At 41.4% G+C, this 25,980-nt stretch overlaps 1 protein-coding gene across 2 annotated transcripts; it reads right to left on the bottom strand.

Annotated features, from left to right (window-relative positions):
- Positions 1–6,779: 6,779 nt before the first annotated feature.
- On the bottom strand, positions 6,780–22,845 carry CIDEA (cell death inducing DFFA like effector a). Of its 2 annotated transcripts, XM_082045101.1 has the most exons (6): positions 22,737–22,845; positions 18,468–18,624; positions 18,017–18,163; positions 15,646–15,827; positions 12,303–12,460; positions 6,780–11,889 (listed from the first exon to the last, which is right to left on the bottom strand). In XM_082045101.1, exons 1-5 carry the CDS (start codon positions 22,772–22,774, stop codon positions 12,328–12,330), a joined length of 657 nt encoding a protein of 218 aa, XP_081901227.1. In that variant the 5' UTR covers positions 22,775–22,845; the 3' UTR covers positions 6,780–11,889; positions 12,303–12,327. The 2 variants fall into 2 exon arrangements, with proteins under 2 accessions (XP_081901227.1, XP_081901226.1); XM_082045100.1 differs by having other exon boundaries at positions 6,780–12,460.
- Positions 22,846–25,980: the final 3,135 nt, after the last annotated feature.

Genomic DNA, 25,980 nt, shown 5'->3' with positions numbered 1-25,980 from the left:
TATGCTACCAACTAGAAGGATTTTCCAGTAATAGCAACTTAGGTGATAGTCATCTCCCACAAACTCACATGGAAATTTGCTTTAATGCCCTGGAAAAAACCCAGCAAAGTTCCTCTCTATTTAGCTGGTCATATGATATGATTGTTAAGCTGCTTCCTGCTTTTCAGGAAACACATTTGTGTTTATATCAGGGTTGTTGCTAGGACTATTTCTATTTACTGGCATTTTTAAGAACTAGAGAGAAATTCATGTCATAGCAGAACAGTTAACATGATAGCTACTATTCTCTTTTTCAGAGTGATAAGTATGCTGTATTTTGATTCATAACAATATCAACAAGGGTCCATCCAGTATTACGTAGCTTGTTAGCACTCACATTAACTGCCAGAGCAATAAATATAATCCACACACTGGATTCACTATGACAGCTTGTAGCAGACTAGTAAATGCCACTAACCCCATGGTCACCTTTAGGAGAAAGATCTCAGGGTGAATGTTGTTCGTTTCTCTCCTTTTTAGTCTGAAAATTTTTCACTTGTTTAAAAAGAGGGGAAAAAAATCTTAAAATAGTTTGGCTTTGAGGGTTTTTTGCCTGGTTTCCTGAGGAAACGAAGTATGGGAAGCCATGCTCTGTGCAAACATGTGCCTATCTATCTCTGTCACCACCTTTCAATCTGTCAGCCTCTTGTGAGAATATCTGTCACAGGCACGTGAGTTCCAGAGATACTGCAGGTGCAGAAGAGTCTAGAAACAGCCCAAGAACCTAACAGCATGGTCAGACAGGTTGAAAGGGGGTTGAAAACAGCAAGACACACAGAGAAGCACACAGTCTAATAAGGCTAACACCAGTGTACACATGTATCACAGGTGTTTTGCAGCTTACATATTTTGCCTAGGAAAGCTACTATATTTCATATGGTACTCAGAAAGCTTCTTGTTTTGTTCCTCCCCATCAGGCTTGTTGCTGTGGAAGATGTAGTGTCACTAATTGTCACTTATGCTCAAACTTATTATTCAGGGGTTTCTTTTAATGCTGTTTATATGTCTGCTTTATAAGTGTAGCTGTCAGTGGAGATAATGCTGGTGTTTGTGTTTTAGCCTACAAGATGTGGTCCGAACTTTGTAATGTTAAAGCAGAGGTCACTACATCAGGTCAGGGGTAAATATGTTTATGGTTGAAATGTCTGAGTGTGAAGAAATGCTGGAGGAATTCCACCATCTCATCAAACGGTGTTTCCACCTACATTTTCAAACACTTTTCTCACTGTTTGACAAGATGAATGCAAAAACACTAAAGGTCCAGCCCAGAATATTAACATGTTTGAATTCAGTCACCTTTGCACTTTCTAGCACTTGTTGTCTTTTAATTTGTAACACATTGTCTGTCCTTTGGAAATGAGTATATTCTTTTGTTTCCCCCTGTGTTTAGCCTCAGTGTTCATAATAACTCATCCAGGACTTTTTGCAGAGTTGGTCATAGTGATTTTTATGCAACAGCTGTAGCAGCTGGAGAAGAGGGAGGCATGTACCTGCCTGTTTTGTCAGGCAGAATGTGTGTCTGGTGTGGCAAGTGATCTATTTTAATAGATCACTTGGCTACATAAACAAACAGAGCCAGAGAACGGGCTGCACAAAATCAGTAAGATATCTAGGTTAGTGTTTTCTTAGAGCTTCAACCAAGAACATAGGAATGAAAAGTCAGGAATTTCTCTATATTAAACTCTCCAGCCTCTCTGGACATCAGACATGGGGAGGAACTGAGTTGTTTGAAGGACAGAATGAAAACAAATTTTAGCTGGGAAGTGTACTCTCCATTATCTGTATCACACAGTGAGTGGTACAGATGTAAGAGGATGATGAATCTGAGATATTGCTGACTTGCTTTTGGAGTTTAGTCAGCTCTGAATAGATGTCAATACAATGCAGATCTTATCAGTAAAGTCCTAGTGTTCTGAGTGTGGGAGACATCAGAATGAGGACAAAATGGTCTTTTAACCAGAAGACACGCTAAAGATTATCAGGAGAAAAAGCATGTTCTGACTAGATGAGTACACTGACAGCAGCTGGTCTTGATTAGATGGAAGCTCCATCTAATCTAGAATTACATCTCTGACAGTAGTCAGTGATGGGTACCAGGGAAAGAGTATGGTAATGCTTCCCCAAAAATGCCCTTCTATATCCTGACTATCAGTAATTAAGGATTTGTTGAGCCAAAGACTGAATCTGGCCCATGACATTTAGTAGTCCTTTTGAAGCATCTATTAAGTTATTTAATTGATTTTTTAACCCACTTACACTTTCAGCCTCCAAAGTCTCCTATGGCATTGCCTGTCATGCCCAACTGAATTCCTTAATTTGATGCCCCATAATTCTTCTATTCTGAGAAACAGGGACTAACAGTTTCTAATGACCGTTGTAGTTGTGTGTAAGATGAAGGTTCTAGTATTTGTTTTGTTCTTTCTTTCCCTGTCTGTCCAACATTTCCGAGCTGAAATTACTAGCCTAATTAATTTTCCTGTATTTGGGGGGGACACTGCACTCCTGTATTAGTCATTGCTTATCACCCTTCTCTACATCTATGAGCTCTGCTGCAGCCTCTGTGAAATGGGAGTGACAATATTCAAATAACAACCATTGATATATGCAGTGGTCTACGATGCTTCCTAATCTGGTCTTTATTTTCTAATAGGTCTCAACATCATGTTTGCCCTCTTGGTTGCTGCTAAGCTTTTATTTTCACTGACCTCCAACATGTCTTTTGGGAGTGGTGACAGCTAAATTAGATCCCTTAACTGCAGAGACACAGAGTTGTTTTGCCTTGCGTTATGCAGTTACAGATATTTAATTTCATCAGATATTGTTTCACTCAAATTGGTATAATGAAATACTTCTGACACTCATTCCAAGCAGTGTTGGCTACCCTAAAGATTTTTATACAATCAAAAGGCTTCACCACTTCATTATGTTTTTCCTAGATCATTTAGGATTAAGTTGAACAGGTCCAAGCACAACTGATGGATCTGTTCTAGACTTTTTTTCTTGTATTTTGTTGCTAAAGCAGAAGAGCACCTGCATCTTATCCCATCTAGCTCCATCTCCTTAAGACTCTGGAGTAAAACACCTTGCAATGCTTGACAGTAGAGCTCTGTACAGCAGTGTGTGCAAGGGGAAGGGTGGAAAGAGCAGGTGTAGGTTGCATTACACAAATAATTTTTCATGGTTTTATTCTCTAAGAAAAAAAGACAAAGCAATAGACCTCTAAGATGAAGGACTGGAGTCCTGTCTAGACTGTCAGTTATTTAACACTTACTAAGCCAAGCATATATTTGAGATCAAATGCATGGGTTTCCAAGTAAAATGATTCATCTCACTGTGAGAAACGTTTATTTTAAAAGAGTAATTTTGTAGCTAAAATCAATTATAAATTGCTCCAGTTAGGTCTTGGATTTCACAGGTGAGTCATGGTTTTCCTCCTTACCCTTTTTCTCAGGTGGTGAGTGGCTCCAGTCTGACCTGCTTCCCTCACCAGCATAGATCCTGCTCATCTGCCACACATGTCCAAACCAAATCAGCATACTGCTTCTAGCCTGCTTTGTAAATGATTCTCTCAGGTTACATTTGTAAGGAGAAAAGCACCATTCCTTGCAAGTCCATCAGCCCCAGGACAAACAGCACAGCAGAAGCTACAACTGGACAAAGTCTGGCTTATTTTTAACAGTGCAGTCTGCAGCACTGTCAAGGGCGGGTGGGTACAGCCACAGAAGGAATGTGGTCTGGTGCTGAACGCGCAGAAGCAGCTGAAGCATCCCCCTCTGAGCAGGGTAGCCTGAGAGCTGCTGACTGGGAATTAGGAGGGGAAAACAGCATTTACACACAGAGAACTGATAATTTTTCTTTTAGAAAACTACTCCGTAGCAGTGAGACTGAGGGTGTGTGCCTGTTGCCTTGGACTGCAGCCTATTAGCAGCATTACCATATTAATGATTTAAAGGCTTATGAATGCTAAGAATGTAAGAGGTCAGTTTGGCCTGTGGCCAGGACTCAACCCACTGCCCACCCACAGTGAATGGTCCATTTCACGGTCCGTTTGTTAAACAGTGTACCAGAATGCAGGAGGATATGGGGTTACAATATATGTTGACTGCATGATTAAATGCCATTGCTTTGTGGGAAGGGTGTGGAGATGCAGTTGTTGCCTGTGCACAGATCTGCAGAGAGATACATCTCTGTTGTGTAAAACTATTTCATTGTGGTGTCCCGTCTCTCTACTGAATAGGGACTTTACATTATGTGTGGCCTGTATGATCTGTCAGGAATAGGGCGCAGCTCTAAGTAGTCAAAAGCTTTTTATCTCAGGACAGTAGCTTGGTTAGCGTGGAAGACAGTTATGCTAAAAATGCTGCATAAACAAAGAGGCTGACCAGTTCTAGATAAAAACTTAATATGAACTACAGATAGAGCAAGACAGATAGAAATGTATTTTTTAAAAAAAGATTTACATTTGCTTAAACACCTGACCCCCTGCCCTGCCCACTTCCTCAGTCTTCAAGTATTTTTAGTTTGAATGTGTCCAAAGGGAATCTGGAACAGGTGACGGAAGGCCACAAAAGGAACAACATAACAGGTTGCATGTGTAAAGGGGTCACCAGAGCAAAGTATAGAAAAACAGAAGAAAGAACTGAGTGCTTGAAGCTGGTGACATCTAAGTAATGGCATCAGAGAGAGAAAGATTTAGATGAAAGAAAACAAGAGCAGTGCAAAAAGTGCTGGGAGCTTCCAAGAGAAAACCAGAATGTAGCAGTTGAAATTTTCTGGGGAAAGAAAACAAACAAACAAAACAAAAAACAGCAACAACAACAAAACACAAAAGAACCCCAAAACACACAAAACCAAAAAACCAAAACCAAAACACCACAGAAAAAAAAAAAAAGTAAAGAAAAGAAAATATAAAAACCCACAACCAACTCTTTGGAGAGGTACAAGTAGTGGAAACAAAGGTGACTTTTATCCATTAGATCGCTACTGCCTTTAGTCATTGCTGGTGCTACTAGTAATAAAACCTGCTTTGTTTTCACTGTTCATAACTCTTGTGAAGACTAAACACGGTAGCATGTCAGGGCCAGGTAAGACCAGGAGAAATTGAGAGAATTGTTTACTGAATTCAGTGGTCACACAGGTGAAGCTGTATTTATCTACATGAAATTCTGATCTTCATGGAGTTTGCAGCGAATACTTATAATTATGAGGAAAACCAGCTTGATGATCCCATCAAAAGATGAAATGGCTTTTCCAGGTGACTGGAATAGCTAGCTATTTTCAGCAACTATTTAGTAATTTGTGATTTCAGATAAAATGGGTTTATTGTTCAATAATCGTTTGTCTCTGAAAACACATCAGTTATTCTGGAAGGCAGTGACTTTTATTTGGATAGCATGATCACTCAGAGAGTTGAGTGCAGATTAGAACAATATTCAAGCCTTTAAATAGGTGGCTTCTCTAGGCAACTTCCCTAAATGGGCAAGAAAGCAGGACAGATGCAGCTGGGAGAGCACCTGAATTAAGCACATTTGGTACAGGGCTCACTGAAATAATGCCATTTGCACTTTAACTTTGCAGGAACAAAACAGAGAGCACAGTAGACTTCAGTTTCTCTAGCTCAAATAATAAATCAGTAGTCCTTACACCTAAATAAGATTATTTATTGTTTTCTTGCTTATTCTTTCCTGATTTTTGAGATGGAGAAAGAGCATTTGAAACCACTACTTCATCAAGAGCAGCAGCAAACCAAGTCACATACCTATGCAAGGGAAGATGCTTTGTAATTATAAGTGCTTTTAACATAAAGGATTATGGACTTCACAATGTAATTATAAAATGTGTCAGAAATAATTATACCTAACTTTAAGACTTTAAAGGACTTCGATGTCTGACATTTCTCTGGGTCTATAATAGACTGACTACCCACATCATTAAGCTACTGTTTTCTTAAATATAGTTGTTCTTTGAGGATCTAAGCTTTTTTTAAAAAAAAAAAAAAACACAACAGATTCACAACCAACCTTTGACAACAGTTACATTACTTTAACAAGAACCCAAACACAATCTTTACATAATGCATGCTGATTATTAAAGCAGTCTTTTTAGAAAAACTGATGATCAGTCAACTTTTTAATGTTGAAACTGCATAGAATGTACTATCTGGGTTATGGAGTCTATAAAGACATACTGTATTTCTAGCGTTAAATTTCATTAGCTTTTTCATAAAACAACTAGCAGTACTATTTCAATGTTCTTTCAAGTGATAATTAATATTTATTAATAAATATTCCAAACCAAGAATACATTAGGAATAGGGCCTACTACAAATGAATTCAAACAGATGCATAACCTTAGAAAAGGCATACTTGAGATTGAGGTTAGTAAATAGTTTGTACCATGACAACTGAAAATAATAATCCTGTCTGTGTATGACTGGATGTAGTCTCTGCAAACACAGCTGTGAAAAGCCATTCAGAAAACACTCAGATTTGTTTGTTTGTTTGTTTGTTTGTTTCCAATTTTACTGGTCACCTATAGCACAGACAGCTGTCTTCTTGCTTATTTTTACTTTCAGTGTTTTATGCTTGTCATGGGTTAACCTTGGCTGGCTGCCAGGTACCCACCAAACCAATCTCTCACTCCATACCCTCAACAGGACATGGGGAAAAAGCTTGTGGGTCGAGATAAAGATGAAAATCCCTCACCAATTACCAACACCAGTAAAACAGATTAGACTCAAGGAAGATTAAATTAATTTATTGTAAATTAAAAAATAGAGAAGGACGGTGAGAAACAAAGATAAAACTAAAAACACCTTTCCCCCATCTCTCCTCCTTCTCAAGCTCAACTCTGTTCCAAACTCTTCCACCTCCACTCCCTGGCTCCAAGTGGCACAGGGGAAGAGGGGTCATGGTCAGTCCACAACAGTTCCTCTCTACTACTCCTTCCTTTCTACATTTTTCCTCTGCTCCAGCATGGGGCCCTTCCACAGGGTACAGTCCTTCAGGAACAGACTGCTCCAACATGAGTCTCCTGTGGGGTCACAAGTCCTGCCAGCAAACCTGCTCCAGCTTGGGCTCCTCTCTTGACAGGAACCTGTTCATGCATGGGGTCTCTGCTGACTGCAGCTTCCTTCAAGACACAGCTACCTGCTGTAGCATGGGACCTCCGTGGTTGCAGCGTGGATATCTTCTCTGGTGCGGTCCTCCATGGGTTGCAGGGGCACAACTTTCTTCACCATGGTCTTCACAACAAGCTCTATGGGAATCTCTGCTCTGGCACCTGGAGCACTCCCTCCCCCTTCTTTCTGACCTTTGTGTCTCTGGGGCTGTTTTTCCCCCATTTTGCTCAGTCCTCTCTCACAGCTGCTGCACAGCATTTTTTATCCCTTACCACACAGAGGCACCACAAACTTGGTTGAAGGGCTCAACTTTGAGCAATGGTGGGTCCATTTTGGAGCCAGCTGGAAGCAGCTCTGAACCATGCAGAGGCAACCCCAGTCTCTACTCACTGAGGCCATCCCCATAGCACCCCTTCACCTCCCACTACCAACACCTTACCAGTAAGCTAAATACAGTGCTATTTTGTGCTTTTCCACTGCAAGAAATCAGACCTAGGTTCTCCCACAAGAGGAGAACTGCTCAATAATCAAGCTTGGCAAAACTGTACTTATTAGATGGAAGCGTGCTAGACTGATCACACTTGCATGTTATTCCTCCTGAAGACTAAGTTAATTCCAAACCAGACAAATCTATCTTTGACTAAATTAAATTCATATTTTTCTGCAGTCAAATGTGCACTATTGTATCTGTAGGTAAATGACTACAGGGAGTTTTCATGAGGCATTATAAAAAGAGGTCCTTGATCCTTACAGTATTTTGTGAAAAACAGAGAATGCTGAAGCCTTCTGTCTCCTGTACTCAGTAGCTCATAGTCTTCTCCAGCTTTGGTAAAAGATGGAGGAAGACATTCCTTTTGTATTAAATGAAACACAGTTTGCACAGCTTCTTTGAGGCCAGAAAGCGAGTCAGCAGTAAAGAGTTAAGAGTTCAGAGCCACATAACAGTATCCAGTTACTTCACTGCCACAGTCCAGCATTTAGAAACTGTCTGTGCCAGACCACAGATCCATTAACATTCATGATTATTTCAGGAATAAGTTATTCTAGAAATTAATAGAGACAACATACAAATCCACCATCCGATTTTATTTTTTCATGGACAGTGTTCCTTAAAATTGGCACCACACTGACACATAATTCTCACCTGGCTCAATTGTGATAGTAAGTTAAACTACTGAGCTTGAAAATTGTGAATTGGTAAAATACTATTTCCACCCTTAGCAAAACAGTGATCCTCAAGTTTATAAATATCTTAACTGCATATATGACAAGGTAAGGTAGAGAAAGCAGTGATAACCTGTAAACCCAAAAGGATACTTATTTATACATAACTGAAGTGATATGTTAATCACATTAATACCTCCAGTAAAATTTGAGGCATCAAGTAAAAAAAATATACTTTTTTACTTTGGTTTTAATTAAAGAAGCTCGTGCCTTTAGTTCAAGTGCTATCTCAGGAAGAGGCATGCTGAAATGATTTAGTTATAATTCTAGTCAGTTACAAAAGATCACATGTAGTTAACTTCACAGTTAATATTTAGTCTTACCAACATTTCCTAAATTGTTAGCACCTACCTATCTTCTCACAGTACTAAGAAAAAATTCCAGCTCAAAAATCCTATTTTCCTTTATTTGCCCTTCTCTGTAGGGAAGGGATTCAGGATGTTTCCTAGAGCATATTCTAAATTATCTAAGGAATTTAGACCTTGCCTTTTCCTCTTGTAACCCTGTTTCTCCTGAAAGAATAGGAAGGTGAAAGAAAGCAACAACTTCATGGGTTTATGAAAGGAAGGAAATGAAGTAGTGATAAATTACACACACAAAAAGCTACTAGATTCTTCATTCCAGTCATGAAGAGAGCAACTTTGTTTTGCCTGCAGAACATGAACAGTGTCTGAGTCAACAAGTTCGAGTACTTCAGTGAAAATTCCTTTTTTGGTAACTAAAGAGTATGACTTGGTACATTGTTAGCAAGTGATGCAAAGCAACAGGCAAAAAGGGCCAGTGCAAGCAAGGAGGCAGTAAACACATTTCACACCTTCCACATGACACTGCCACCAGCCTCGACTGCAACAGTAACAATCGCAGATTAACCCAGTTTATGGGAAAAAGTTAAAGCTAAAAGTGTCAAGTGGAAAAGCTAGCTTCTTCTCTAGATACCTGTAGTGAAAAGCCTGTGCTTTTAGTTTTTCTGTCTCTTGCTAAATATTGTATGCAACTTGTATATAGCTTTTTGAAAGGTAGATAATGCTGAACTAGTTCTTTGCTGTGTACCACACATAGCTGAAGTGAAAGCTATGCCTTCTAAGCATTCTGTAAAACAAAAAAACCCAAACTGGTTCCAACCCAGAGAATGACAAACTCCTCCAGTTTGACCCAAAGCCAAAACTTTATCTCTGGAAAGCAGTCGCTACAGTAGCAAATATCATCCCCCAAATACCAAGCCTGTGGCAAAACAAGATTCAGAAGCAATGAAACAATTTCAGACAACTTGCAAGACACATCTCCCATTTTGAGAAAATATCAAAGCTGAGTTACTTTGTTCAGCTGTTTGCATTTTGAATCAGAGGGAGATGTTCTGAGATTGAGAGTTTGCAGCTCACATGACCTTCAGCAGCTCAAGTTTTAAGTGTTAAGCTGTCAAAGCAGCAGCTGCTTCAAAACATTGCAAATTCATACTGAGTTAACATTTTAGATCGCATTAGGTTCTCAGACAGTGGCACTGGAACCTCTGGAGTGTTAGTTCTGTAACAATTGCCTCTGGCTACAGAAGGTTGGAATTTGAGATCTGCACAGTTCAGACTTGAAAAAGCTTTTTTTATTACACATGTCGAAGAAGCAATTCACACAAAGCAATATTGTGCTACACAAGTTGCTTTGTTTTTTTAATGTTGGTGCTCCCACCATTAGCAACATAAATATTTCTAGGATCATTACACAGAGTTTGCTTTCAAGAGGTGTGCTTTTTTTAATTGAATAAATGGTCCTTAAAAGCTGAAAGAATTATTGACAAAGTCATTGCACTGCATCTGTTAAATACAATTCTTTGGTAGGGGTAGAAAGACTTTGGCCAACAGTTATCACAGCAACAATCATTTGGGGGGGATAGGAGGGAAGGGTGTTAAGAACAACACAGATGAAGTATACAGCTTCCATTTTAATATAACCTCTTTCTCATTACTCACAGAATAGTTTATTGTTTTCTTCTGAAGGAAACCTGACAGTGCTGCAAGCTACAGACATTCTTCCCTGTGAGAAATTAGGAAAGAATCAGTCCTCCCCATTGCTGGAAGAGGGCACACTGCTCCAGACAACACTCAGTAGATGCAAAACAACTGAAATCAAGGTTTTTCTTAGCTGTCTACTTATTTGCAATACCATTACTGAAGAGACAGGCAGACACCTGTCAAACTTGCCAAATCAGTCCCTTTAACACTTGGATTTAGGATGCTTTTCATCACAATAGTGATTTGAAAGATGCAGTTCCAGCTGGCTAACTCACATCCATGAAGAGAAGGCAAAAATAAGCATATGAAGGTGAAATTTGCAGATTAAAGTGAGAGCAATATTCCCACATATTAGTGACATTTGACATGACACAGACCCAGCTGACAGGTCAGAATAGATCCATTCAACCAAGATGCTTGGTCTTGGTCTTTGCAGTCCACCTGCTCCTATTTTAGATTAGGTTTTCCTCCAACTGATGAGTGCAGTTAATGCACAGTTAATGGATCCCTGTCTCAGCAGAGGCATGGCAGGCAATGCAGGGTCCACATTGGTCTTTTCCCTTTCACCCCCGCTGCTTTCTTCTCCTGCCCCACTTGTTCACTCTGTCACCAGAGCTTCTCTTCCTTGGTGGCACCTGCTGTCAGGTCAGACATATTTAACCGTATCCACTGTCTCCTTACCAGCTTTCAGTCCTAAGCTAGAATATAACAACTTACTAAAATTATTCATGAGTGAGCAAATGAAAACCTTAAAAGCCACACCTATGAACAACTAAAGTTGGGCTTTTTCCCTTCACCAATGGAAGTTTGTATTTTAATACAGGGCACCTAACACTGCTTGTTTTCCAGTTTTCTACACTGTTGAGGAAAAGCTTGTGGGAAGCTGGTCATGCTAGCAGCTCACTAAACTGTAGAAAACATTAAGAACAATTTTACCTAAGGATTAAAAAATTTGTCCTTTAATACAGCTTGTCTTGAGAAACTATAAACCCCAAAATATCCAGTTAAGAGCATATGTATGTTACACAAGACTAGATAGTGTCCTGCTGCTCTCCCCTGAACACAGGGGCATCAAAATCCAGCATCTCTTACATGTACCTCAAGTACAACTTGGAATGTAGTGTCATCTTGTAAATGAACATTAGAAACTACATAAGTGATCATTTAACCCCTGAACCAAGCTTCAGCAGGTTGCTTGTAAGCTGCATTCATGAAACTATGGTAAATGATTCAACACTTCAGGAAGAAATAGACATCAGACTCATTAAAGAAATACATCAGCTTCTTCAACTGGTATGAACTATAGTAATATAAAGAGTCATAATGAAAGGTTTTTCCTTGTTTTAAGGGAAATAAGGCTAAATATTAAGCTTCTGTTTAGTTGCACTTTCTTCAAATCAGACTTAATGAGAGAATCAGGATTCAGCTGTATTGTGTAGTTCCATTGTCAGAAGGAGTAAAAAAGTACACTTCACACTTTTGTACCTCAATGCCAGTTGGGCACTAATACCAAAACTGTTAAGGATTAAAACAAAACAAAAAAAACCACAGACCCCCTGCCACCACCTTACAGCCCAGTCTGTTCACAAGGCAAATAGACAGCCATGAAAACTAACAAAAACCAGGAAAAAAAACAAAACCAAACTTTGAACCCACTGGTTACAAAGCAGGCAAGTTTCCAAGTATACTTTTGCTGAGGCAAAAACCTGCCCTCTCTCCTTTTGCTCCATTCTCAGACACGAGGCACCCATCCTTTTGCTGCTTTTGCCTGTGAACACCAAACACTTATTTTATGACTAAGGCCTACAAGCATTCCCAAGTGTGAAAAATGTTAGTTCACATCAGTGGACATCCCCCTACCGTAACATCATTACAATCAAAACTGGGCAAGAGCATGTCTTTAAGCAAAAGGATTCGATATCAGAAGTGTAGCTGTGCTCACTACTCCCGCCTTGATCTTCTACATGGGACGTCTTCATCATATTCACCCATCAACTGCAACATATACGTTCCAGTATAGAGAAGAAATTGGCCGATTATTTGTGCTGCATGGGACATTAGCTGAAGTATCTTCCTAGAAGAAAAGTTAATTATAGAAGAAAATAGGTTTTGTTTTTTCTTAATCACCAGCAGAATGACATTACTCCTTTCTCCCCACCCACACCACCTTTAGAATGACTTAGGTAGATACATTTAAAAACTCTCTAATTTCTCCTCACTTCTGATAAGCTTGTCTTTTTTGTACCTTCTTCAGAAAAAACACTTCTGTGGCCATTGATTAACACAAAACTATTGACATGTTGGCAGAAGCAGAAAAAACATTTAAGAAAGCAGGCAGGCATCCCATTAGACATTTACAGGCTTTTTGCAAAGCCATCACTCAAACTTCCAGAGCACCACTGAAAACAACTTTGCCTGGGAGCCCAGCAGCATTCCTGTAGCGTGAATCCATCTTGCATCTCACCTTTAGGCCATTGACTAATACAACACTGTGTGTATCTCTAAGCTGCAGATCAAACTTAATTAGATCTGAAGCTGAGCAATCACATTACAGTGGATGCCCAACAGCAAAATGAGTGAAGCCAGGCAAATTAATGTTGTCTAAGCTGCAAACTTTAAGAATTCTCAGTTCACAACTATTCTATTTTGTAAAGATTTAATAAGTATCAGTGTTCAAATATATAATACTGTCTGAGAACCAGTACAGATCCCTAAACTAAGATCAGATAAGCATCAGAGGCTTACAATATAAACTGTAGACCACCACAGGATTGCAAGGGAATAGAGATCATCATAAATGGTCATTTATTCAACCTAGTTATAGCTGCATCTTCCTTCTATTCTCCACAAAACAATGGGGACATCAGTACTAAGAGCCATGTTCAAGCCTCATGCCCTGAAAGTTAAGTAGGCCCTCACAAGTGTGAAGCTGAGGCATTGGGGATGTGGTACACAAGAACTGGAACAATTCCAAAACTGGAAATGCATCCCTTTCTGAGGATGCAGAAACCAGACCAGCTTCCCTCTTCTGCAAAAAAGGGGGAAGATTTTCTGAATTTGTCTGAGAAAATGCAGCTGTGAAACCTATGCTGCTATTCACTTCTCCTTTGAGCTCTAGCAGAGAAGGCAAAGTCTTTTTCCTAAAAATTCATTTTTTCCACTGTGATGAAGAAAGTTTGCAGTAAAAATCCAATGCTTCAATAGAGTAGAATACCCTGTACTTAGAGAGCCTGGGAAGCCTTAAAAAAAACCCAAAACACTGTACCCCTTGTTCACGCTTCCCTCATGTGCACCATTTCAGTATGTCCTTCCTTCCACCACATAGTACAAGACCAAGGAGCTTTACAGTTGTAAAGAAAGCTGCACCTGGTACTGAGTTTTTGAGCAGCTGCAGTGTGTCACTTGCACACAAGTGCAGTTGTCACTTAAGCCACAGAGGAAGTTATTTGTTGAACCGGACATTTGATCCTTCAGTTGGACACTACAGGGAGAAACTGCTAGGGGAAATGCACTAATCAGATCTGGCAGGCTCTGAGCCCCTTTCCCCAATGAACAACTGCAGCATTTTAAAGTCCTTTCCCTTCAGACTCCACAGGTGGGCTCAGGGAGAAGGCAGAGTTAGTAATTTGGATCTCATTAGCAGAGGGACAACACCAAGAACCAAACATCATCTGTCTTCAATTTCAATAGCAAGTTAGAGACATGCCATCTCACTATTGTGTTCAAGAGTATCCACAGTTGTCTCTTCTGTCACCCCTGTTCTTTGCTAGTGGACTATTTTCCCACCCTGACACTGGCACTTCCCTCACATCTCAACTCGGTAACATAACAGCGCTTCCAGAACTCCACAGCTACTTCAGCTGTCTGTCAGTATCACTTCTTTCTGACCAGCTGCCCTGTGTTGGCAGGGAGGCAGAACTGTCACTTCAAATTCTCTGTAACAGTGCAAGTTCCAGTGCTGATACTCATCTCCATAGCAGATAGCCAGAAATCAGAGTTTGTTCTGGCTCAAGAGACTTGACAAACATAGGAACTGGAGGAGCGCAGCTGTTCAAGGGTAACCCTTTGTTTTGAAGGAACCCTAATGAAGCCAGTGCTACAGGAGGGCATAGCATATAGCTGGAGAATCACTGTAGCGTGACCAGAGAGATGGGTCTCATCGACAGTCACATCAGCTGTAGCCTAAAAGATTAAGCAAGGGACCACCTAAGTAGGGTGGGAGAGATCAGACAGAAAAACAGGGAACAAAATTAGCATTACAATTCTTAATAGCTGCATCATGAGAGGAGGGACTGTTTGAAGACTTCAAACTAAAGACTACTTGCTGCGCAGGGGAAGTGAAAACCTCACAGGCAAATACATCTGTCTTGTACAGAGCAGATCTGGTCCTCAAGTAATAAAACGCATCAACTCTCCACTACCTCTCAACCAGATTCTCAACCAGAATTTGAAAGGTCAGGTAGAGAAATTCGGGGCTGCAGCTTAAACAGCTGCTAAATAGGGCACCTTTGTGAAGGAGTCTGAACTCAAAAGTTTTCTTCAATCAGGGCAGGACACAGCTAGTTTTGACACGATACAGACTTTCAACACACGAATGCAGCAGAGAGGACAGGTATTATTTTCACAAATGAATCACAGAATGGTTGGGGTTGGAAGGGACCTCTGGAGATCATCTAGTCTAATCCACCTGCTAAAGCAGGTTGACCTAAAGCAGGTTCCAGAGAATGAGACTCCACCACTTTTTGCTCCTGCATAAGACAGCATTTCACAACAGCCAGTTCTACCAAACTCACAACCCACTACAGATTGGTCCCTCATGGAACAGTGGTCCTTGTTAGGCTCCATTATTTGGCTTAGATACCAGTTGGTTTTAAGAGTGACATTACACAATCTTACTACAGATTATAAATTCACATTAAGACAGTAGACAGTGTCATATCTCTTCTGTGTAGCTCAGGTGATGAATTTGGCAACCAGTGACTGCCAAGTCTGGACAAGCTTTAAGACCTCTGCCATCAGATCTCAAATTCCTCTCTCATTTCATCCCCTTGAAGACCCCTGTTCAAAGAGTATTTTGCTTCTTCCTCAGCCTCCTGCATTCTTCAAACAAGTAAAAGAAATCTGGGGATTCGGTACATTGGCCAGTATGTAAGAATAAAAATACTAAATTTATAAAACACACCTGCTTCACAGAAACAATAAGCAAACACAGATTTTACATTAATGCATACGCCTCACCAGTAGTGGAAACATGCTTACCGCAATACACTTTTCGCTCCCATACATTTGATGTCATATGAGACAGAGTAGATCTCATAGAAGGTTGCCTTGATGTTTAAGCAGCCAATAAAATCCTTAGGGTTCAGCTTGTATAAATCAAATGTGATGTTAGCTACTCCCATTTTCTTCTTTTGTCTCAGGGTGGTGACTCCATTTCGTGTCTAATTTAAAAAGAGAGAAAGAGGCAATTTGTACTATAAGCCAGGAAACTACAGCAAGACAATTGCTAACAGTGCAGCTTTTCAGAAACAGCTTGCTTATTCCAGTCTTTGGGCTAGTTCTCAATCAACTCTAAAATAGAATTAAAAGCATTCGCACAGAGAAAAGCAAGACCCTGCCTCACGTAATTTTGTAAAAGTCCTGACCAGGAGCCTGAAGGTATCCCAAACAGACACAGAAGTTCTAGAGTGATGTAGCACCCATTGAATATTTATTTCTTATAATATAGCTGCTGCTTCAGGGTATACTGAAACCACTGGTAATGCCACAGCACAGCGTCATTACTTAATTATCCCGATATGTTCCAGCTGCTACCTGGGGCAGCACAGTCAACACCAAAGTAGGCCACCAAATTACCAGGATGACATTAGGTTATTCTGTTTAGGAAGAACCACAATACTGATAAGCACTCTTAGAGAGAGCTGCAAAGATGACATCTGTGAAAAGTCATTTCACATCCTGGCTCATAACACCTCTCTTTTTCCCCCTGCTAAAAAAGTAACATGAGGTGGGAGCCACTACTGATTAGGCCTAGGGTTTGAGGTTTTTAAGAGGAAAAAGCAAAGGAGGAAAAGCATGGAAAGTCATCTTCCACCTTAAATCCGGCCTTCTTTATTGAGAGCAGCCTTTGTCAGCTTCAGGGCTGACAATTATGCTTTCACCATGCTTGCTTCAAGAAAAATAAGAAAATAGCATAGCAGACCCATATTTACAGAGACATCTAGTGGAAACACGAGATACTCCGCTCAGCGCATCCTGCTCAAGGTTACTGACTTGGCAGCTGCCAGGCTGTTTTTTGCATGCTAAATGAAGCAATAAAGTTGTGTAAGACTGGGCCTTTTTGTACTTGTTACCCCAGCACTCAGACAGTACTGTGATAAGTCAAACCAAGTTAAACACTGTAGTATATAATTAGCCAGCAATTTTATGCCTGTTTTACTTCAACGGCCTCAAAGGTCTAGCAACAGGGCTCCCCACTAACAAAAGTTTTGGATATGTAGAAGTCGTTGGTATTCTTGGTAGCGTATCCCCCACTAGCACCGAGAATATTTGGATAAAGCATGACAGAGTTTGTGCTACCCTCTAGATGATTTGTGAAGCTGCGGTAGTCCTCCTGTCATTCAGCATGTCCTGAAGAGGGACAGCATTCAAACTTGTTCTGCTCCATGCCAGACAGGACACAGGGCAGAGAGGGAAGGAGCAAGGTGGAGTCATGCCCTGGCTGCAACTTCTTTTCTGCTCTTGGAGCTCATGGCCTAGATGCAGCAGGTTGATAAGCCAGTGAGGTATCTCGGGGAAAAATGTACAAACTGCCCACACTGCAATAGGAGACTGAGGAAACAGGGCCACACGATTGAGCCACCTGTGTACAAGTAGACAAATCATAGGCCTGTATACAGCTCCTCAGCTAGCTCTGCCCCAGTAGAAGAAATTTTGATGCTACCTTTCTAGCAACAACCACTTAACAGAGAGACAATTGGGAGTTTATCTCATTAACGTGCAGATGACTATTCCCCCACAAAACCACAAGTCGGATACTGTGTTGACATGAACAGAAGGCTACAGCAAGCTGATTTTAACAGTTTTTAAAATATCTTGAAGCATGTAGGCTAACAATGGGTTTTGATGATAACTTTTAGCTGTTTGCTAGATTAAACACAGGCATTTTTCTAACCTTCACTAAATCATTACTGCACTCACAAGACAAAACTTTTTTTACATTTGGGAATTTTTTTCCTTTCTAAAGCTAACCTTTAAAGACATTGTATTTTTAACTTCATGCAGTTACAGTCCTAGTTTTCTTTATGCTACAAAAAGGCTCAAGAATAAAGTTACTTCTGAGGATCCCCAAAAGCAGGAGATTTCCCCTATAATTCTTTTCAGTTGTAATGTTTCATTTCAGTTCTTGGCAGATCTTTGCTAAGAGTTCTATGTTCAAGCAAGGGACAGAAGAAACAAACCAACCAAAAAACAAACTTGATTTGTCATCCAGGACGCTCAAAGAGTTTATACCTTGCCTTCTTTAGTGGAAGTTTTCTTTCTCATCTCTCTCCTTTCCAACAATTTTAGCAGCCATAGACTTTCTTCCATCCACTTATATTTAAGTGACAGAGAGCAGGTCAACACTTACTTGTGTCCATTTCTGTCCTTTTTCTAGAACCATGAAGTGCGTATTATCATCCAGGGACTGGAAGAACTCTTCTGTATCCACAATCGTGCCATCTTCCTCCAAAACCAGAGTAACTATTCCAGCAGATATAAGGAAGGCATCTAAAGTCTGCAAAAAACCAGTAAATTTTAGCATTCGAAAGGGGGTCTGTCGTCCAAGATGTATAGATGTGGCACTTAGCAACATGGTTTAGCCGTGGACTTGGCAGTGTTTGGTTTGCAGCTGGACTCGATGTTAAAGGTCTTGTCCAACCTAAATAATGACATGATTTCACATTAAGATTTGCTGATCTGCCATATTCTCCTGAACTTCCCCAGTAATGATTTTTAGAAGAACACGAGTGTGTGGGTTGCCTTTCTGGGATACTGTACTTCACTGTAAGTTTCAGCCCAAGCGGGAACATTTGCCCTACCTTGCTGATGAGCTCTTGCAGACTGCTTGCAACAATTCCTTTCCGGCTGCTTCGGGAGGCATTCGAGACACGGAAAGGTCGCCCTGCAGGCATGAGAGGAGGGAACAGGGTCTGTTTTGTTACCGCTCCCACAGATGCTCCCATGGATACCAAAGATCTAAGACAAATAGAAATTTAGTGTAGTTATAAAAATAGTCACTTCAAGTACCATGAGAAGGAGGAGGACTGTTGAGTTCAGTGACGTAAGCACATTATACAAGTAATTCACAGGTCACATTAGACTCGTGGAGCTTGCTTTCAAAACTAAATATTACATTGCCCTACAGACATGTTGTCTCTGAACCGTCTCTTGCCAGTGACATTTGAATACACTTCTAAAATTAAAAACATTTCAAGCAGATGTGGGCCACCTCTAGCTCAGCTGATGTCAAGGTCATGATTACAGTGAGGCTGACAAGTTTAACACTGAATTGGAAAGGCAGCAGGTCTTACTGCATTCAGCCACTTAGATCATTCTCTTTACCTGCAAGATAAATGCTCACAGAGATAATACACAAGACTACTTTCAACTAATTATTTAAGATACAAGTTTGCTTTAGGAAGACTGAACACATTATCCATACCCAAAACACCCAGCACCAGAATGCAAGTCGAGCTTTTCAATATAGTTATGCTTGATTTCCAAACAGCCAAGGTGTTTATATTATAAAAAATATCTATAGCTTACAAAACCTCATCTACTTTTTAAAAAAATCAAAAATAAAACTTATTTGTGCCCTAATGTATCAAAAGTCATAAAATAAAATGAAAATTAAGATCAAAGTACATAATTGCAGGGTTGGAGAAGGCTGTCAGAGAGGCTGGAAGAATTCAAATACTTTTAGAAAGAGGTTGTAAATTTTCCTAAGCAGTCACATGTTTTAACAGTCACTCTTTACGTTTCCTTAGGTAAACCAAACACATAACTCTAACTTCCTACTCCCACACCAAGGCACAGACCTGCTCCCAACTACATCTCATGACAGCTTTTTGCTGCCAAATTACATTGGTTAATTCAATATCCAGCTTGTCAAAATTCACCCTCTGCATGACACCTGGAAAGGATTGATCTCTGACAAGTCTTTTAAAGGGAGAAAACATTTTGTCTCCCCCATTCCTGGACTTCACCCTCGGTATCTCTTTTGCTCCTTAATGCTGAATTGCACAGGGGTGGGAAAGGCATGCACCCCCACTTTGTTCTCCCACACAGATGTAAAAAGTCAGCTTTATGTAGGAAAATATATTACTGGACACTGTCACAGACTGGGAGTGAACTGGCAGTCTCTTTCTGCGGCAAGAAAGTGAATACAGGAATTTTTAGAACAATGAAGTGGTATAAAGTCACTCATTGTCCCTGTCACATCTTTTGTGCAAGTCTACATTGACCAGGGAGAATAACTTTATTTTCCAAAGTTCTTATCTGGTCTTTAAGAATATTTTTGAGATGCACAGAAAGTTTTGTGGGGTTTTTTTGACTGGCCAGATAGAGTGCTGGCAATTCATTTCCTGCTCTCATTCTGAAATGCCCTTCTACAGGGCTTTGGGCTATTGCCTTTCCTTAGTACAGCAAAGTTTACCTCCCTCAAAAACTCCTCAGCATTGTTAGAACTTCTATTTTTTTAAGGGAGCAGAATGTTCAACAGTTTTATTCTAGCTCAAGCTAATACTTTCTTAGTAGTGCTGTCTAAACTTTAGGTCCCTGGCTTTCAACAGTTTGCACATATACATACACGGCTGGTGGAAATCTCTCTCCTCCCCACAACAAAGCTGGTGAGGATAAGCAGTCAGTATGTTTTTCAGGAGACAGGTACTGTTTCAAATTAAAGAGGTAATAAATACTTTTGTCCTGGAGAAGGGTCAAGACCAGGGAGGAGGATGAGGTGACAGAGTAGCACTTGCAAAGGCGTTGAAGCTACACAGAAGGGTAGTGTGCTAAGACAGGGCATGTTGGCTAATCTCTTCACTGACTAAGTTAATAGTACCCCAGACACTCCTCTGGTCTGTGGGCAGCTCCCATTCTGAATCACCCAAGTCTTCTCCTCAGATATGAAGCCTGCTCATTGATCTTGGGGCTGGTGACATCACTTCACAGGGCACCCTTATGTCAGAAGGCACAACAGTCAGGATTCAAGAGACAATGCTTTCAGATCTACTTACGCCCCATTCCCTCTCACACATTTGAAAACTAGCATGTAGAATAGTTACTTGAGTGGTATATATGACGGTAGTGCCAAGATTTTTTTTTTTTCTGGTGAGGACGGAAAATAGCAGTCCTGTTGAACAGTTTTCTTTCCCATTACTTAAGCCAGGTTGTTACTGACAAAAGACAAAGCATAAGGAAAAAGCCGAACATATATCCTGATACAGAAAAGCGTTAGCGGCACAGATCATGGGCAGGACTTAAGCTAACAGGATTCAACATTGGGCATTAGCACTGCCAACTATACAAGCCACATTTTGCAGCTCTGAGCAGAAGTTTCGTCAGGATTCAAGATCACTCATGTCACACTGCTGCCCAGTTGTACCAGATGTAAAAAGTCAGAGGAAAAAAAACAAACAAAAAAACCCATCACAAACCAGATTAACAAACCAGGACTTTCACCAGCTACATCAGACAGTTACTTCACAGGAGTCCAAGTCTTAGGGAGTTATTTAACATTGATGCCACTACACCTACATTTCAATAAACCAACGTCGTCTTTAAATAATTCTGCTTATGAAGCAGGGAGTCTGTGCTCCAGTGCAGGCTGAGGTTTCAGTCAACTAGAAAGCAAAAGCCAGTGTGATTAAAAAGAGCCAGATAAACAGAATGTGAAGCCTTCCACTTCTGGGCCTGTTGCTGAAAGCTTGTTTCTCTTCCTTTGTTTCCCCCCCACACAAAGGCTACAGACTCAAACAGGCCAGCCTACCTTCAGGGTTCCTAAAAAGATAAATTTTTGCTGCAGACACCAGACAAACTGACTCTTGATGCAGGAAATTCCTCTGCTAGATTGGCATTATCAAAAATAATTTCCTACTAAAAGCTGATCAAGCTAAGTCAGGGAACAAGCAGTGGAGAGAAAAGAAACATACTAAGATACAGTCAGCTTTATTAGAAAGTTGAGTGACAGGTTAGATATAGACAACTCCATTGCTGTTCTGTTGTTCTTTAAAATCAAAAAGATCAAATCCTAGCTCTTCCCTAAAGGAGAGTGAGATCTTACGTCAGTCAGTGGAAACCACAAAAATATATTTATACTCAAAAGAGCAAAGATCTTCAAACTTGCTTTGTATAACTACACATTCAGTGTAGTGTCAAGGTTGGTGGGACAGATGAATTATCTTTTTTTTGGGAAACACCTGGCAATTAAAAGCCTGCCTTGTGTCCCGTACATATATTTCCCTCTTTGTCTTTTGTTTGCAATATGCCTCGTATGTTTGTCTAAGAATGTGGTGCAATGGTCTTCAGCCTCACTCAGAAAAATCAACGTTGCACAACGTGAGTGGCTTCAGAACACAGCACAGTTTGACTTTTAGGTTAAAGTTCACTGACAGATGACAATGGCAGTAACAGCAAAGCCAAAAAAAGAGTCAGAAATTAGTCAGGAGACTTAGGTTTCACCCAGATTGCAGACTTGATGTCCCTGTTAAAACATGAACCGTAGAGATGTCGGAAGCACAGCTAGAACTAGATGCATTTTTGAGTTACACACAAATGGACAACTTTACAGACATGGTCAGCACAACCAAAACGCGGACAGAGGCCAGGAGCTGTGGCCCTGTTTTCACTGAGTACAAGTGGCTCCTAACTACACTGAAGCTCCATGCCTGGCACACATGCTCTTCGCACACAAGACAGCAGCTTCACTACTGTTGAGAGGTGAATACGTCCCAGCCATTACACCTCAGAAAGGACTTAAAACTGCAATGCTCCAACTTGTGCTTCCCTCAGAAGTACTTCATCTGAAGCTCGACAGGCTGCGAGAGCACACCTTCTTGCTTGTCCCACCTAGTGTCCACCACGTTCAACCTGACCCCCGTCCCCAACGCCCGCTGTGCCTAGTCCTCACACTGCGCTTGAGAAGCGCCCTTTGCTCCCGAGGAGCTGGAGCTGACAAATAGTTACTCAAATTCGGCTCCTCTCGAGCATTCCCCAGCAGCCGAACCCACCGTCAACCTCCGAACCACCGCGGGGATCAGCAGGGGAGGGAGCCAGCGGCCGCCCGGAGGGGTGAGGGTCCCCGCACTCACCGCACCAGCGAGCCCGCGTACTCCCGCGCCGCCTCCATGGCCAGCCCGGCCGCGGGGCAGCGCCGGCCGCGGCGCTTAAGTGGTGCGGGCCGAGCTCCTCCCCGCGGCCGGGCGGGACGGCCCCTCCGCCCGGCCCTTCCCCGCGGCGGCCCCGGCGGGGAGAGAGGGTGGATTGGGGGGCCAGTCCTCTCCACGGCGCTTGTCACGGCGGTGCTGGGCCCCAGCGAAGTTCTAAGCTTGTCCACAGCACAAACGGCAGGGAGGTAATAATAGGTGCAAGACGCCCCACGTAGGAAGGAATATTTCTTCAGGTGCGCTTTGCCTTAGCCTGGGAAAGGAGCAAGAAGGGTTTTGTTTAGTGTGTATCTGACTTACTACACATTAGCTAGTTACAGCTAATATAGCAACAGTGGAAGCCAATCTCATTTGAAGCCTCTCAGCATTAGAGCAAATTAACAGATTAAGTGTCTCAGCTTCTGATTTTAGAGCCTGTGAATAAGCTTACAGCTTGGATTAATATATACAGTAGCTTCAGCAGAGGTATTTAGTGTTATTCCTACAGGCAAGGGAGCAGTGACTTCTGGACACTAAGCAGGTTAAAAGGCAGTTATTTCCTTTTTATGTATGCCTGTGGGCACAAATACAGTATTTTTTTGGCTTTAAAACCATGTTCTGTTTCTCAGGGCTGTGCAATCACCGTTGCACTATTGCACAAGGAAAACAGAGCCAGGAGCCTCAGAACATGCCTTTCAGGCAACTGCCTGACCGCAGGCCAGTGCCTGAACTGGGAAACCCTGTCACTGCTGATCCCTTACCATCAGCACTCAGGTTACCCTCAGGGTCAGGAATAGGTGGTTGCCTGGATTGTTTTTCCTACACTAACCTGTTTAGGGCAGAAGAGCCACTCACCATATTTTTTACTCTCCAGGCTTCTCTAGCAAGCAGGCTGACAACTGCTAGATGTCTTCAGTCCTTGGTTTGGGGGTTTTTATCAGCTCTTAGAAAACCACTGACCTTTAGTCCAGGGCAAATTGTTTTCTTGGATGGCATCTCCTTCCCAGTTTGGTAGAGTAAATAGCTCCCTTCCTCAGAGCAAAGCTTAGACCAACAGACTTTCCACTGTGAGACAGCCCAGACCTTTATCTCTTCCTCCTCAGGCCACTTGGGGCTTGCAGGTATGTGGGGACTCTTAAATGTTAACCCCTTCTTTTCCTGTTTTTTATGACACTTAATTCTGTGACAGTTCTGTAATGTGTCCCTGATAATATGTCACAGAGAGTGGGAAATGGAGAACAGTAAAGAGTTCTCTGAGTACTAGACTCCAAACAGCCTGTTTTACCCTGGATTTCTATGTTGTGGTTAATTGTGGACCACAGCTGAAATTACTAATGTGAAGTGGCACATTTGTAAGGAATTCGTATCAAGTGTTTCCCTACTGTCAAAATACTTGTGTATATACTCCCTCCTGCTGTAGAAGGAGAAAACAGGGGAGAAGGAGATGTTTTGTCAGATGGTTTGTCTCTTAGTACCACTGCCTGTAGAAGAGAAGGGAGAGTGCCTCTTAGAAACCATATGGAAATTGCAGTAACCTCAAGGATTTTCCAAACAGGCTGGGACACAAATGTCTGGAGGAGGTAGAAATTTTGGTCCTGCAGAAGCTGAGCCTTCCTCTCTGGTCACACACGACCTCCCAGAGGTCCCTGCAGAGACATCCAACCAGTGCAGCCACTGTCAAGCAGACCCTGAGGTGACATACCCAGTGCAAGGCCTGCCACAGCTCTAAGGCAGGGACAGCGTGTTTTGCAAGCACGTGCTCCTCCATCGGCATTAGTACTTCAACTTGCCTGACAGTTGTACTATCTAATGTAAAGGCAGCTGTTGACTTAATAGCAACAGGAAAAACAGGTCCTTGTAAGGTCTGTCCCGATCTGTAAGAACGGGAGGTAGTAAGAACCTGTAGTTTCACAAGCTGCACTGATGCTCCCTTTTTTTTTCTGAGCAAGCAGCAGTGAAGCCATCAGATGGGTAAGAGCTGGGTATCTCAGCAAAGAAGTATCTTTGAACATCGGCAAGAGAGTGCATAGATGAGATGTGTGCAGAACCTACTGAGGAAGAGTATAAAACAGTAGCATGAGCCAAATTTGGCAGGCCAAGGCAAAGTGAGATTTCATTAATTAAGTGTGGATGTGACAAGATAACATTCAGTATAGGACACTAGCTGTAAGAGGAAAACCAAGGCAGAATCATTCTGCTCTTTTACAGGGAGGGAAAATGAACCATAGGTTGAGGTAAGGAGACCAGAATACTTAGCAATGTTTTGATTCAGTCATCACTGAAAACATTAATCATGTGGGGGACAAAGTACGTGGCTGATGTTGAAGGGAGTGATCATTAGAGGTGGGGTTAAATAAGCAATTGTATTAATCCCTCTTACTAAATTACTGTCTTACTATCTCTTTGCTGAGGTGCAGTGACTGAGTCTATACATGTAACTTGTCCACTGCAGTTCAAGTTAAACAAGCTTGCTTAAGTTACTCCTCATAGAGGTTGTATTGCTGTGAAAAAAGAAGTCTGCACGTGGCACATTCAGTGGGGAGGAGAAGGTACTTGCAGTAGTTTTACACGCAACTTCACATTGGTGAGCATGCAGTATCAGGCCAGGTTTTCCTTGCCACCCCTCAAGAAAATATTGACAAACTGGAACAAACCCAGAGGAAAGCAGGAATGATCAGAGATCTGGAAAACATGGTGTATGGGCTGTGTATTTTGAGAAATAGGAAGACTGAGTGGAAATGTGAATCACAGCCTCCAATGATTTTACAGAACTCTGTGAAGAAGGATGGAATAAAATTTTCTTGATGCCTACAGGGACTTAACCTGTAGGAAAGGAGAATGAAGTTGTCCATTAAGAAACACTTCGACTGTAAGGGGACAGTTAGGTCCTGGGATCAGCTGCATTCTGAAGATGTGAATTCAGACACAGACATTGCTTGGTCCAGCGTTTAAGTGACACAAAGGACAAATCAGGACACCGAGGATCAATTTGGACATTCCTTCTATTTCTCAGAGTTCCGACAAACTATATGAGTGAGATTAATTCAGAGTTAATGCAAAGTACAACTGTTTTTGTACCTTGCCTCCCTGGACCAAAGAGGAGAGTGTAAGAAGTAAACAGGTGTACTTACAGCAGCATTAACAACAAAGTTCAACCTTTCTGCCCTTTCCTGTTTTCAGCTAAGCCTGA

Source organism: Streptopelia decaocto (genome assembly GCF_964273445.1).
Source record: "Streptopelia decaocto genome assembly, chromosome: 2".
Taxonomy (NCBI): domain Eukaryota; kingdom Metazoa; phylum Chordata; class Aves; order Columbiformes; family Columbidae; genus Streptopelia; species Streptopelia decaocto.
The sequence above is the reverse complement of the archived record's forward strand: the minus strand, read 5'-3'. Positions and strand labels throughout refer to the sequence as shown.

Bases quoted from the DNA above. Each gene is read 5' to 3' on its own strand.
- CIDEA (XM_082045100.1), bottom strand. From the start codon at position 22,774: ATGGAGGCGGCGCGGGAGTACGCGGGCTCGCTGGTGCG. The intron at 18,164-18,467 runs GTAGGGCAAATG...GGTTTTTTGCAG, and splicing joins TGCAAGAGCTCATCAGCAAG to ACTTTAGATGCCTTCCTTAT. The intron at 12,461-15,645 runs GTAAGCATGTTT...CTTTTCTTCTAG, and splicing joins GGAGCGAAAAGTGTATTGCG to GAAGATACTTCAGCTAATGT.